Source organism: Coffea eugenioides, chromosome 10, assembly GCF_003713205.1.
Source record: "Coffea eugenioides isolate CCC68of chromosome 10, Ceug_1.0, whole genome shotgun sequence".
In the NCBI taxonomy this organism is placed as follows: domain Eukaryota; kingdom Viridiplantae; phylum Streptophyta; class Magnoliopsida; order Gentianales; family Rubiaceae; genus Coffea; species Coffea eugenioides.
In genome coordinates, this window is record NC_040044.1 from 33,755,659 (window position 1) to 33,766,807 (window position 11,149).

At 36.1% G+C, this 11,149-nt stretch overlaps 2 protein-coding genes across 2 annotated transcripts; both read left to right on the forward strand.

Annotated features, from left to right (window-relative positions):
• The first annotated feature begins 2,373 nt into the window (after positions 1-2,373).
• Positions 2,374-7,777, forward strand: LOC113749669. The gene is made up of 2 exons (XM_027293493.1): positions 2,374-2,704; positions 7,328-7,777. The coding sequence occupies exons 1-2, from the start codon at positions 2,418-2,420 to the stop codon at positions 7,533-7,535; spliced, it is 495 nt and encodes a 164-aa protein (XP_027149294.1). The 5' UTR covers positions 2,374-2,417; the 3' UTR covers positions 7,536-7,777.
• A 1,275-nt stretch (positions 7,778-9,052) lies between these two features.
• Positions 9,053-11,149, forward strand: LOC113749989 (probable fructokinase-5). The gene is made up of 5 exons (XM_027293885.1): positions 9,053-9,235; positions 9,585-9,995; positions 10,192-10,326; positions 10,441-10,557; positions 10,658-11,149. The coding sequence occupies exons 1-5, from the start codon at positions 9,053-9,055 to the stop codon at positions 10,793-10,795; spliced, it is 984 nt and encodes a 327-aa protein (XP_027149686.1). The 3' UTR covers positions 10,796-11,149.

Genomic DNA, 11,149 nt, shown 5'->3' on the forward strand with positions numbered 1-11,149 from the left:
TCATAGATGAGTTACTACAATAGAGAAAAACTTCTAGAGATGGTGGGAAGGTATATTAAATGCGAGGAAAAGACCACAAGGTACACTGACAGCAAACATAATCTGACAAATTTCGAAAGCCAGAAATGCATGCTAGTTCAAAAGAAAATGTAGGGATCATATGTCAATCTTAGATCATGCAAAGACAGAGTGGCTGGAGTTTCAAGAAGAGCAATTAGGCAATGATGAAAAGCACAGAACAGGAACAGGTCACCAGATGCACAACCACAAGTGAAGACCACCAGACGAAAGAGTTGTGATGACCAACACGGATACGGATGTACCTACTGCATTGGCCGGAGCAGGCTTAGGATTGACATAGATAATCCAACCTAAGGAAAAACTTTTGGTACAATGTAACTTTTAAGATCAATAACGTTTTGAGAATTCATGGGATTAATCCCATACGCAATATTAAATCTCCTAAGCCTATCCCGTCCAAATGGACATAGATAATCCATTGGGATTTAGGCTCAATTACCACCTCTCCTCTCATTACAACTTTATTGTGACCTTATAGAATGAAGTAAATATGCGCAAAATCCATCACCAAAACTCTGCATAAATGACCATAAATTGATTTCAAAAAATAGTCAAAAGGTCAAGTAAAGAGGAAAGACAGAGTGTTAATAGGACATGCAAGGCTAATATTTTGGGCTGTTTGAACAGAATATTATTTGATATATTATTTAAAATAATTATTATAGTATTTTTTGTGGTGTGAATAGATTAGAAAACGTATCTGTGACCCAATGCATTACTTGTTACCAAACCGAAAGTAAGTAGGGAAAATTGTCTTAAATTTCAATGTTCTTCTGACCTTGATTTTGGACTACAGGAACTGCGCAGGGACAAGAATCCGCGTTGACTTCCAATTGGTGTTCCTACTTCGAAAGCAGGGGAAGTATATTAAAGAACGCCAAGCCAAGGACATGTAGCGAATAAATATTCAAAAGATTAATTACTACATTTTTTTCTTGGGTTAATTTCACATACCTCTCCTGAGGTTTTTAATAATTACAGAAAATTCCCCTCAAATTCAAAAAATTACACCTACCTCCCCTATTTTTACTATTTAAGTGACCTTTTAGGCCCAAAAAACTATACATTTTTTCAAAATTCCTATAACACCCTTGAGCTATAATTCACAACAAAAACATAAAGAAAAAAATGGTTTACAGTCTCTATTTTATTTATCTTTTCTAGCTATTACTATTACTTGCCTATCAACATCCAAATCACCATTAAATAAACACTAATTTTTGTTTTAATGTTCCTCTTTTACCTAAAAATTTCTGGTGCAGACTATTATATCAACTATAAAATGCTACATTAGATGCCCAAAAAATTACCTATAATCTCATATCAATATCAAATTTTACTTAATACATAATAATATTGATTAATATCCCTAAATTTTAATTTTATGACGGCCACCTTTTTAATACAGAATAATAAAAACCATCATTGCTAATATCAATAGCCAATATTCTTCATTAGCACATAGGTCAAAATCAATCAAATTCTCTCTATAGAAATAACATCAATAATTGTATATCAAAAATAGAAACACAATACAGTTATAAATATATACCAAGAACACTTTTTTTCATGGCAACCATAATAGTATAACTTATATTTAGTTCATATTTCACTTCCTGTTCTTACTTTTTTTTTTTACCACTGTCACTATCTTCATCTCCATTTAGTTTGATAATGAAATTAGCACTCAATTTGTCATTTGACAATTTCAATTTGCTAATGCCTATAAAAAATTGGAAACAAAAATGGGTGCAAGAAAATTATTTAATAATATTGAAAAATCGAGAATTGGGAATAGATACCAAGATATATAATGAAATTAGCACTCAATTTGTCATTTGACAATTTCATTTTGCTAATGCCTATCAAAAATTGGAAACAAAAATGGATGCAGGAAAACTATTTAATAATAATGAAAAATCGGGAAGTACGAATAGATTCCAAGATATATAAGTATTGGTGCTTTAGTGTGTGTGATAATTTTATTAGTGATGATAGTACACATTTGATTGGTAATAATAAATAAATTAGTTTGAAAGAGATGTAAGAGAAAGAGAATAGATAGTTAAATAGGAAAAACGGTAGTTTAAATTATTGGTTGATAATAAATGAGAGAGTTTTAATATTTGATAGAGTTTTTTAATGAGTTGATAATTAATGAAGGGCATTGTTGTCTTTTTATCATATCAAGGGAGGTTTCTGTAATTATGTAAATCTCAAGGGTGCCGAGTGAAATTGTTGAAAATCAAAACCTCAACCTCAGGGGAGGTTTCTGAAATTATCCTTTTTTCTTTTGGGGGTGGCGGTGTGCGCTGTCGGGGTTGGTTGGTTCATCCATGGCAAGTGTGACGAAGCATATGATACCCCAAATTCTATTGTTCGTTGTTTGCGTCGTGATATTTAATCATACAGCAAAGATTGAGCAGCAAAAACAGCAGCGGCCGCCTGAGACTGAGGAGACAGTGGTAACAGCAGCAAAAAGTGCGACAATGACCACAACTTCTGACCTTGATACTGTCCCAGAGGGGTCTGGTGGGGATGTGAAGGAGATATTCGGAGTGAGGATCGAAAGGAACCCTTCTCAATTCAAGCTTGATGAGCTTAGCGTCACCTCCTGGCCCACGTACGTTTCTCTCTTTATTCCCTTCAATCCTCCAAGATACATAACTGCAGATACAGTTACGCAGTTGCTCGATTGACCGCTATTGACATTAGTTTAAGAACTTGTCCTGCTTCTACCCCTATTGAGATTGTAAGGGTCAGGAATTTTTTTTTTATTCGAGTTCAATTAACCTAATCTCGTAGATTTTCCCTTTTTATTTCTCGCAACTGTGAGGGTTCTTTCATTTAAAAAAAAAAAAAAAAATTTTTCTTTTGTTATTTACGTTTTGCGCTTCTGTGCTGAGCTATTCTTCTGCTGTTATTATCAATAAGATGGTTCCTTTGGTAACGTATTATTGGTTTTAGTTGTTGGTAGGGTGTGGAGAGATTAGGGAGGAGCTTCTATAAAAATTAAGCTAAAGCAGACGGGTACAGACATTTTGTGATTCCACTTCTCCGTTCAACTGCGATTCCAATAGCAAACCTGTCTACATACATCCTATCATGTCTGCATTTGAGTTTCTACTTTCTTCTTGGCATACCACCCTCAGTGTTGATTTTTCACTTTTCGACCAGGTGTTTTGCGTGAGACTGATGTACATTTTTGCAGAAGTTCAGAGTAAGAGCCTCATTAAGCAATTTGATCTCACTTGGAAGCCTTTGAGCAATACTAGTTATAACTTTTCCTGTTTCCTATATCAGAATAGATATAAAGGTCCTTTGAGAAGGCCGCCAGACATGACATGTTAATGGGATAGTGTATAGTTTCTAGAACAAGAAATTCCAGATAAGAACGGGTAAGGACGAAATTTTCTATGGGGCAGAAAAAAATGGCTTCAAATCCGCTAGGGGGGAAATAGGTATTCTTTATGGGGTTCGTGCCAGTGGAGTAGGATGGAATGCAAGAAATCAGGAATATTTATCATTTATGCATGGGGATTGACAATTTGGGGATGACTGAGAAAGAACTTTGCCTATTCTATAGGGGTGTTTAAAGAGACTGTATAAGGGACTGTCAGATATACAGACCGATTACACCAAAGGGACTGTCAGATATGTGGAATAGGATATATTAGGTTATAAAAAATGTTATCGTTACAACAAAAAAAAAAGAAAAGAGAAAGAGCAACTTATGGATTGTCCTATAAGTTGCTCAATAACCAACCAAAACTTGCCAACTGGATACAACAATATTACCTATCAAAGTTTGAAATTCTTTACATTAATAGCAATTACTTCGACATGGATGATTTTTCTTAAAAAATTAAAAAAGCTTGGTTTACTAAAGCAATTTATCAAGCACTTGATACAACAATTTGTCATTTTGGGTATTTTAATTTTTTCTAAAAATGAAAACCATGGATTTTTATACACATACAACACTACATTAACAAAATATTAGAACAAATAATTTACAAACTCAGAGAACAGATGACTAATTTTTATTAAAATTGCAACTTTATAAGAAATCATATACACCAGAACTTGGCAAAAATGGCATGAGTTTTGCAAATACATTCTAAAAAAATTTCATCGCAGATGTGGTGTATTTTTCCAAATCACAAAACCCATTCACAAACAATCTCAAGAGCTTTAGATTTTCTTTCATACGTCTTCAATGATTACTTTCTCCCATTCATATGTCTTCAATGATTATGCCCTCCAATTGTAGATTTATGCCTAATAGATGGAATAGTGAGTGTAATTTGGTTTTGAATCAAGAAGGTGGAGAATATGCATTGGAAGAATTTCTTTTCCTTTTTTATGATTCCCTTTTGTGCTTGCAAAATATGTCTGAAACTATTAAATATGAAATATTGTTGTTTAGGTGCAAATCAAGAAAACTTCCCTTCTGGGTTTCTAGAGGGTGGATGCTATGTGGTGGGGCAGGAGGGAAAGTGGGAAAGAAGTGAGGTGAAGAATCATATGATTTTTTTGGTTATATAAAATGATAAATATCAAACTGTGTCACTAGACCCATTAATTATCTAGTTCGCAAGTATTAATTGGTTATTGTGCAACTTATAGGATAATCCATAAGTTGCTTAATGACCATACTAAAGCTTGCCGGCCGATGTTGGTGCAACTAAGCTTGGCTCCTATTCTTCTGCCTAATTCCACTGTATCACTGGCTGATAGAATATGCAGAGGCAGTGGATTGTTCATCAAATTGCAAGGAATAAGCCTAGACATCACTGGAGAAGGTAGTGGGTAGAGCAAATTGATCTGCAAAAGCAACAAAAAAGAACCTAACTAGCTATTTTAGAGGTAGGAGATCATCAATGGGTTAATGTTAAATGACACATTCTTGAGTGTAAAGCTGTAAACAAATCAAGCCGCTTGTGAACCGGCTTGGTCAAAGCTTGACTCGAGTTCGGTCAACATTGAACTCAAGTCGAGTTTGAGCTGATCAAGTTGAGCTCGAGCTCAAAAAAACTCAGCTCATTAGTTCGTGAGCCGCTGGATTATATATATATATATATATATATATATATATTTCCTCTATCCTATTGAAAGTGTCATACTTTTCTTTTTTAGTTGTCCTAAAATGTTTGTCATGTTTGACATTTCTAACTACTTTATACTATGAAATTTCTCTTATGCCCTTCATTAATGATGCTTAAAGACAAATATGATGAGATTGTTTTCTACTTTGACCAACACATAATTAAGGGCAAAAGTGGAACAAAAGAAAAATTTTTTTGGTGGAGTGTACTATGCATAAAAAGTACATATCCCCAAACATGACTAAATATATGGGACAGAGGGAGTATATGTTTATTTAGTTTTTATTTTAATAGTGAAATTACATATATATTCTTCATATTTTTATTCATTTTTTAAAATAAAATAGTTATTTTTTATTTTTTAAAGCTCGAGTAGACTCGAACTCGAACTTGACTCTGCTCGAATTTGTGGTTAAGATCAAGCTCGAACTTTACATTGAAAACTTGTTGACCATGAGCTCAAACTTGGTAAAATTGAGTCGATACTCGACTCAATTAGCCCAAAACTCAACTCGACTCGACTCCTATGCAGCTCTACTTGAGTGGTTAACATAACAATTTGCCCAAGTTTGACAATATATCTTATATGTGAGCTGTGAAATTTTTCATGCTTGAGCAAAAAGTACTCAATATGCAGACAATCGTGCTACATGATTAAAATATGTGTTATGATCAACTGCTTTCTTCATTTTGCTGGTATATGACATCAGAAAATGTTTCTGTCTGGGTAAAAAGCGTGAAACATTCTGGGACGTTGAAAAATATCAGTTTTTGCAAGTTTGTATAAGTGCACCTTTCTCCACAAATTTGTTGTAAGGTTTTAATTCCTATAGGGCTTCCTTTGCCGGGGACAAAATATTGGTACTGGTGGCAGATGTTTTTATTTCTTTACCTGGTTTTTGGCTGGTTCATGAATAGAATTGTTTGTAAGATTTCTCCTAGTTATTTCAAGATTGATGCTTCTAAGAGCAAGGAGACTCTCCCACTAATGGTCATCTATTCACAAATGTTAGACTATATAAGACCTTTAAGGCTTGTATACTCCAATGCTTTAGAGCATGAACAGATTGTAAAGCAACAAATAAAATGAATTACTAGACAATCTATAAAGCTAATCGCTATAACCTTTTGGCTGTCCCTAACACATGTTAATCAGTTTCAGTTTGTCAAGTATGTGAAGTTTTTCTTGGTTTTAGCACTGATTCATCTAGATTGCGATCCTGGCAGTAGTTAGTGTGTCAGGCCACTTCAATAGCCAAGAGCATGGGTCGACTCTAAGCATTATTCTGGTCTTTCATGGTAGCGTTTGTTCAACAGCTCATGATATGCAAAGCTATTGACATTTTTTTTTAAACACATTCATACATATGAATACATGTTTACGCGCACTACCAAACGCACTTTTTCCATGTATGTCTACGTGCAACGTGAGGGATACTAGCCTTTTGACTTGAAAAGCTTTCTGCTCTCATTTTTTTTTCTTATCGCATGTGAACAATAATCTCACCATATATTAGTTATACTTCTCAAGTCTTTCCATTTTCTTTGTACTGCCATTTTTTCTTTTCTTGTGTTCATCTAGCATAGTGAATGTTTACGCAAAAAAAATGCCTATCATGGTTTTAGGGTTGCTAAGGAGTTCTGCCTGCATTTTGTTGGCCCATTAAAGAACACTTACCAATGCTATGGTGGAATTTTCTGAGTACTTTACTGTTTCAAAAGTATCATGCATAGCCCACGGTAATCAATAGCCAGAGATTATCCTTGACTTGCAGCAACTTTTATTTGTCTGCTATTGTATTCTTAATAGCCAATAGCCTACAATGAAAAAGAAATGAGGAAAGAAGTATAAAGTGAATTTAGAGAGGAGAATAGTGATTGATTCACATGCCTTCTCAAAATGTACCTGGTAACAAGCCTTTGGGATTGGTAAATTGACATTCTTTTATTGGTTTTCTTTCCCTGGGTTGCGGAGACTCTGTCCTCACAGTTACCTGGCTAAGGTCCTTAACAGTTCACTAGATCCTGGGGACCTTGTTACGTTTCTACCATTTTTTTTTTTTTTTGGGAGTTACGTTTCTTCCTGGTCACTTCTCTTCCATGGGCCATTTCTTGCTGAAATCGTACAACATGTGCAGGTGGACCGGGAATCCTAGCCAAATCCCATGGACATTTGCTGCAAAGGAGACTATGTACTTGTTGGAGGGCAAAGTGAAGGTCTACTGCGATGGCCATGACGACTTTTTCGAAATAGGGGCGGGTGATCTGGTTGAGTTTCCCAAAGGAATGAAGATCACGTGGCATGTCATAGAAGCTGTGAAGAAGCACTACAACTTAGATAAATGATGTTTGTACATCGTGGTAGGAATCAGCATTATCCGCCATGATTGAGTCTCGTATGTTTGTTGGCAATTCTCTATTTGTCTTGGTATAATTCTAAAATTGTAGTAATAATTGGATCGCGCTGGTTGGATTAGAGTCACTTGATGACTAAATCCACAACGTTCCTTAACTAATGACTGTGTCTCCAATTGAAAATCATATCTCGATATGAATACCAAATCCTCCCACGAGTGGAGCCTTCACGACGACGGAGGGTCAAGTTAAAGCTGGGATGAGTGCAGACTTATCAACACAGGATATTATACTCTGCATGGCATGATTAATGTGATGTTCTGGTCGAAAATGAAGCTGTAATTTCACAAGAGAAATGGTGCATTAAGTTGGTTTGGACTTGGTTCAACCAGAGCTAAATAGGCGGCGTTAACTAGAATCATCAATGGTTCATTGTAGAGTCAGTATACTGAAAAAGATGTGTAGAGTTCTTACATTAATTTAATTTTTTAAAGATGATGGACTAAATTGATAGACGATGATATATATACTAATGAAGGTTAAGACTCCGAAGATAAGGGATCAAAATATCATTTTCCAAGTGTTCAAACTTTGGTATCAAGCTTTGCATTTTAGGATATTTATGATTATGTTTTTCATAATTCTACAACCACAATCTATCATAATAAATGGGGCAAATCTTTTATATACTATCAATGTACAAATTTTATTTTTTCAATTCCAGGTTTAGATTATGTCATATAACAACATGAATTCAAATTTAAAATTCAAATTATGCATATGTGTCATAAATTCATAGCTGCTAAGTATGAAAAATCACTACACTATCAATGTATAAAAAGTTAAATTAATCCTAATAAATATGCATGCAATAATTTCTCCTCCTATATTTCAAAAATTTGTAAAATTGCAAATCTTCATACTATATCATATATCATTATAGAAGAAAAGATGGGTCGTGCACCTCCAGTTCTCTCATTAATTATCCAAATTTATTTCTATCTGGATTTCAAAACATAGTCTACTTATAGACAAAGATTAATGGAGTTAAATCCCAGTGTGTTCATCATCACTAGTACCACCAAAGAGTGGACTGTGTTAATTGTGAATGGATTTGATTGCAGGTGCAAGGTTAACAACGTATGATGGTATATAATGGCGGATCGTCCCAATTAGTCGGAGACCGGGGATCCTAATCCGAGTAACTTACATGTTTGGTTACACTTGGAACAGAATAACCCTACTAATCCGTAATTGTCTATGAGGATAAAGAGGAGGAGTCAGTTCCAATCCAGATATTGTGGAACAACAACCAGATATATGATTTCCCGACGCATTTGGTTACCGAAATACTACCTATGTTGATACAATTTATAAATTCATCACTCTTTCTGTAATTATTCTAAATTCGTGTACCTTTATATATAGCTGCTGCGTACATATACATTATATAGTTGTCATCTGGGTTTTAGGTGTGTGTGTTTATATATATATATAGTATAGAGAAGATGACAAACTCTTCAAGTCCACTTATTGTGTGTTTCGGGGAGATGCTTATTGATTTCGTACCTGACACTTCTGGAGTTTCGTTAGCCGAGTCTAAGGGCTTTCTGAAAGCCCCTGGGGGTGCTCCTGCTAATGTTGCCTGTGCTATTACCAAGCTTGGTGGCGTGTCTGCTTTTATTGGCAAGGTTCTTCTTGTTTCTTTAGTTTCTTTTTCCTTAAAAGATGGACAAAAGAATCTCATTTTCTTAATTGTCTTGAAATAAGAGATAAAAGAAAGAAAAGGAAAAGAGAAAAAACAGATGGGATGTCAAATTTTTGTTCCTGAGCATACAGGGTTCTTACTGTCCTCTGTCGATTTCATGTTTCATCTACGTACTTTGACTGAACCACCCTTATTGCTCCTGAATCTGCTTTTGAGTCGCAATCCTTAAGCAATTAGTTGGTTGCTATGCATGAATTGACCAACTGAACTAGTAAAATTCATGGATATACATGATGGAGTGTAGAAATAATGTACATGAAATACTAAAGCAGGTTGGAGATGACGAGTTTGGCCGGATGTTGGTGGATATACTGGCAAAGAACGGGGTGAAGAGCGATGGCGTGTGCTTGGACAAGCATGCAAGAACAGCTCTGGCATTTGTAACGCTGAAACGCAACGGAGAGAGGGAGTTCATGTTCTACAGGAACCCCAGCGCGGACATGCTGCTCAAGGAGTCCGAGCTGAACATGGGTCTCATCAAGCAAGCCAAGATCTTTCACTATGGATCCATAAGCTTGATTTCAGAGCCTTGCAGGTCTGCCCACATGGCAGCCATGAAAGCCGCCAAGGAAGCCGGTGTTCTTCTCTCCTATGATCCCAATGTTCGCCTGCCACTTTGGCCTTCTGCAGATGCTGCTAGACAAGGCATCAAAAGCATTTGGTTAGAAGCTGACTTCATCAAGGTATGTACTAGCTGCGTTTCTTCTTTTCATGGCATGCACACATTTTTCTGTTCTCTACATCGATTGATGACTACATGGACATATACCTTTCACTGGCGAGTTGTCTGGCGTATCATGTCGGCCCTGGAGGCTAATTTTTCTTATCATGGCATAATTGTTTTCACTCGGCATGTATTGTTTCGGATACTGATTATAGGTTAGTGACGATGAGGTGGAGTTCCTGACCCAGAAAGATCCCCAGAAGGAAGATGTGGTGATGTCATTATGGCATGATCATCTCAAGCTACTTGTCGTTACGGATGGCGAAAAGGGTTGCAGATATTTCACCAAGGCAAATATTCTGTTCTTTACTTGTTTTTCTTTATTCAATCCGTCAGTAGCTTTGGAGCAAATAATATAATACGTTTGTTTCTCAATAATTGGGCTTGTTTCCAAATGAGGACAGAACTTCAAGGGTAAAGTGGCTGGATTCTCGGTGAACGCCATTGACACAACAGGAGCTGGGGATTCTTTTGTAGGAGCACTGCTGTGCTCTGTTGCCAATGATCCTTCTATCTTGCAGGTACATCCCGAAATCCTAGAATCTGGTTGAATTTTAAGTTATTTTGTTTTGGTTACCAAGTGTTGTGCTATTAGTTTATGTTTCCTCATGATCATTGCAGGATGAAGGAAAACTCAAAGAGGCTTTAACCTTTGCAAATGCGTGTGGCGCAATCTGCACGACTCAGAAAGGAGCCATTCCGGCACTCCCCACGCCATCCGACGCCCAAGCACTCATAGCTCAGTCCAAAGCCAAATAGAGAGAGAGAGAGAGAGAGAGAGAGAGAAGTGTTTGCCGTGCGTGTCTGGGAGAGTTATCATTCACTGTCTTCATGATTTTATGCTCTTGCTACTCCAATCACAAGACAAGATATTTCTTCTTGCGTACCAATGACATAATGATACAATATTCTTAGACATAACTATATGTTTTCACAATAAATTGTCGAGGGAGAAACTTGTTCTTGTTTCAAATCAGCAAGAATTCTCTTAAGCCTAAACGCTTCACAAGCTATCAGCAGCTGAACTAGATCCTGTACAGCTGAAGACAAGGCAGTTGTCTTTTGTGGAAGAACGTGAGATTGGATTTTATGCAAAAGATATATCTAGATGTA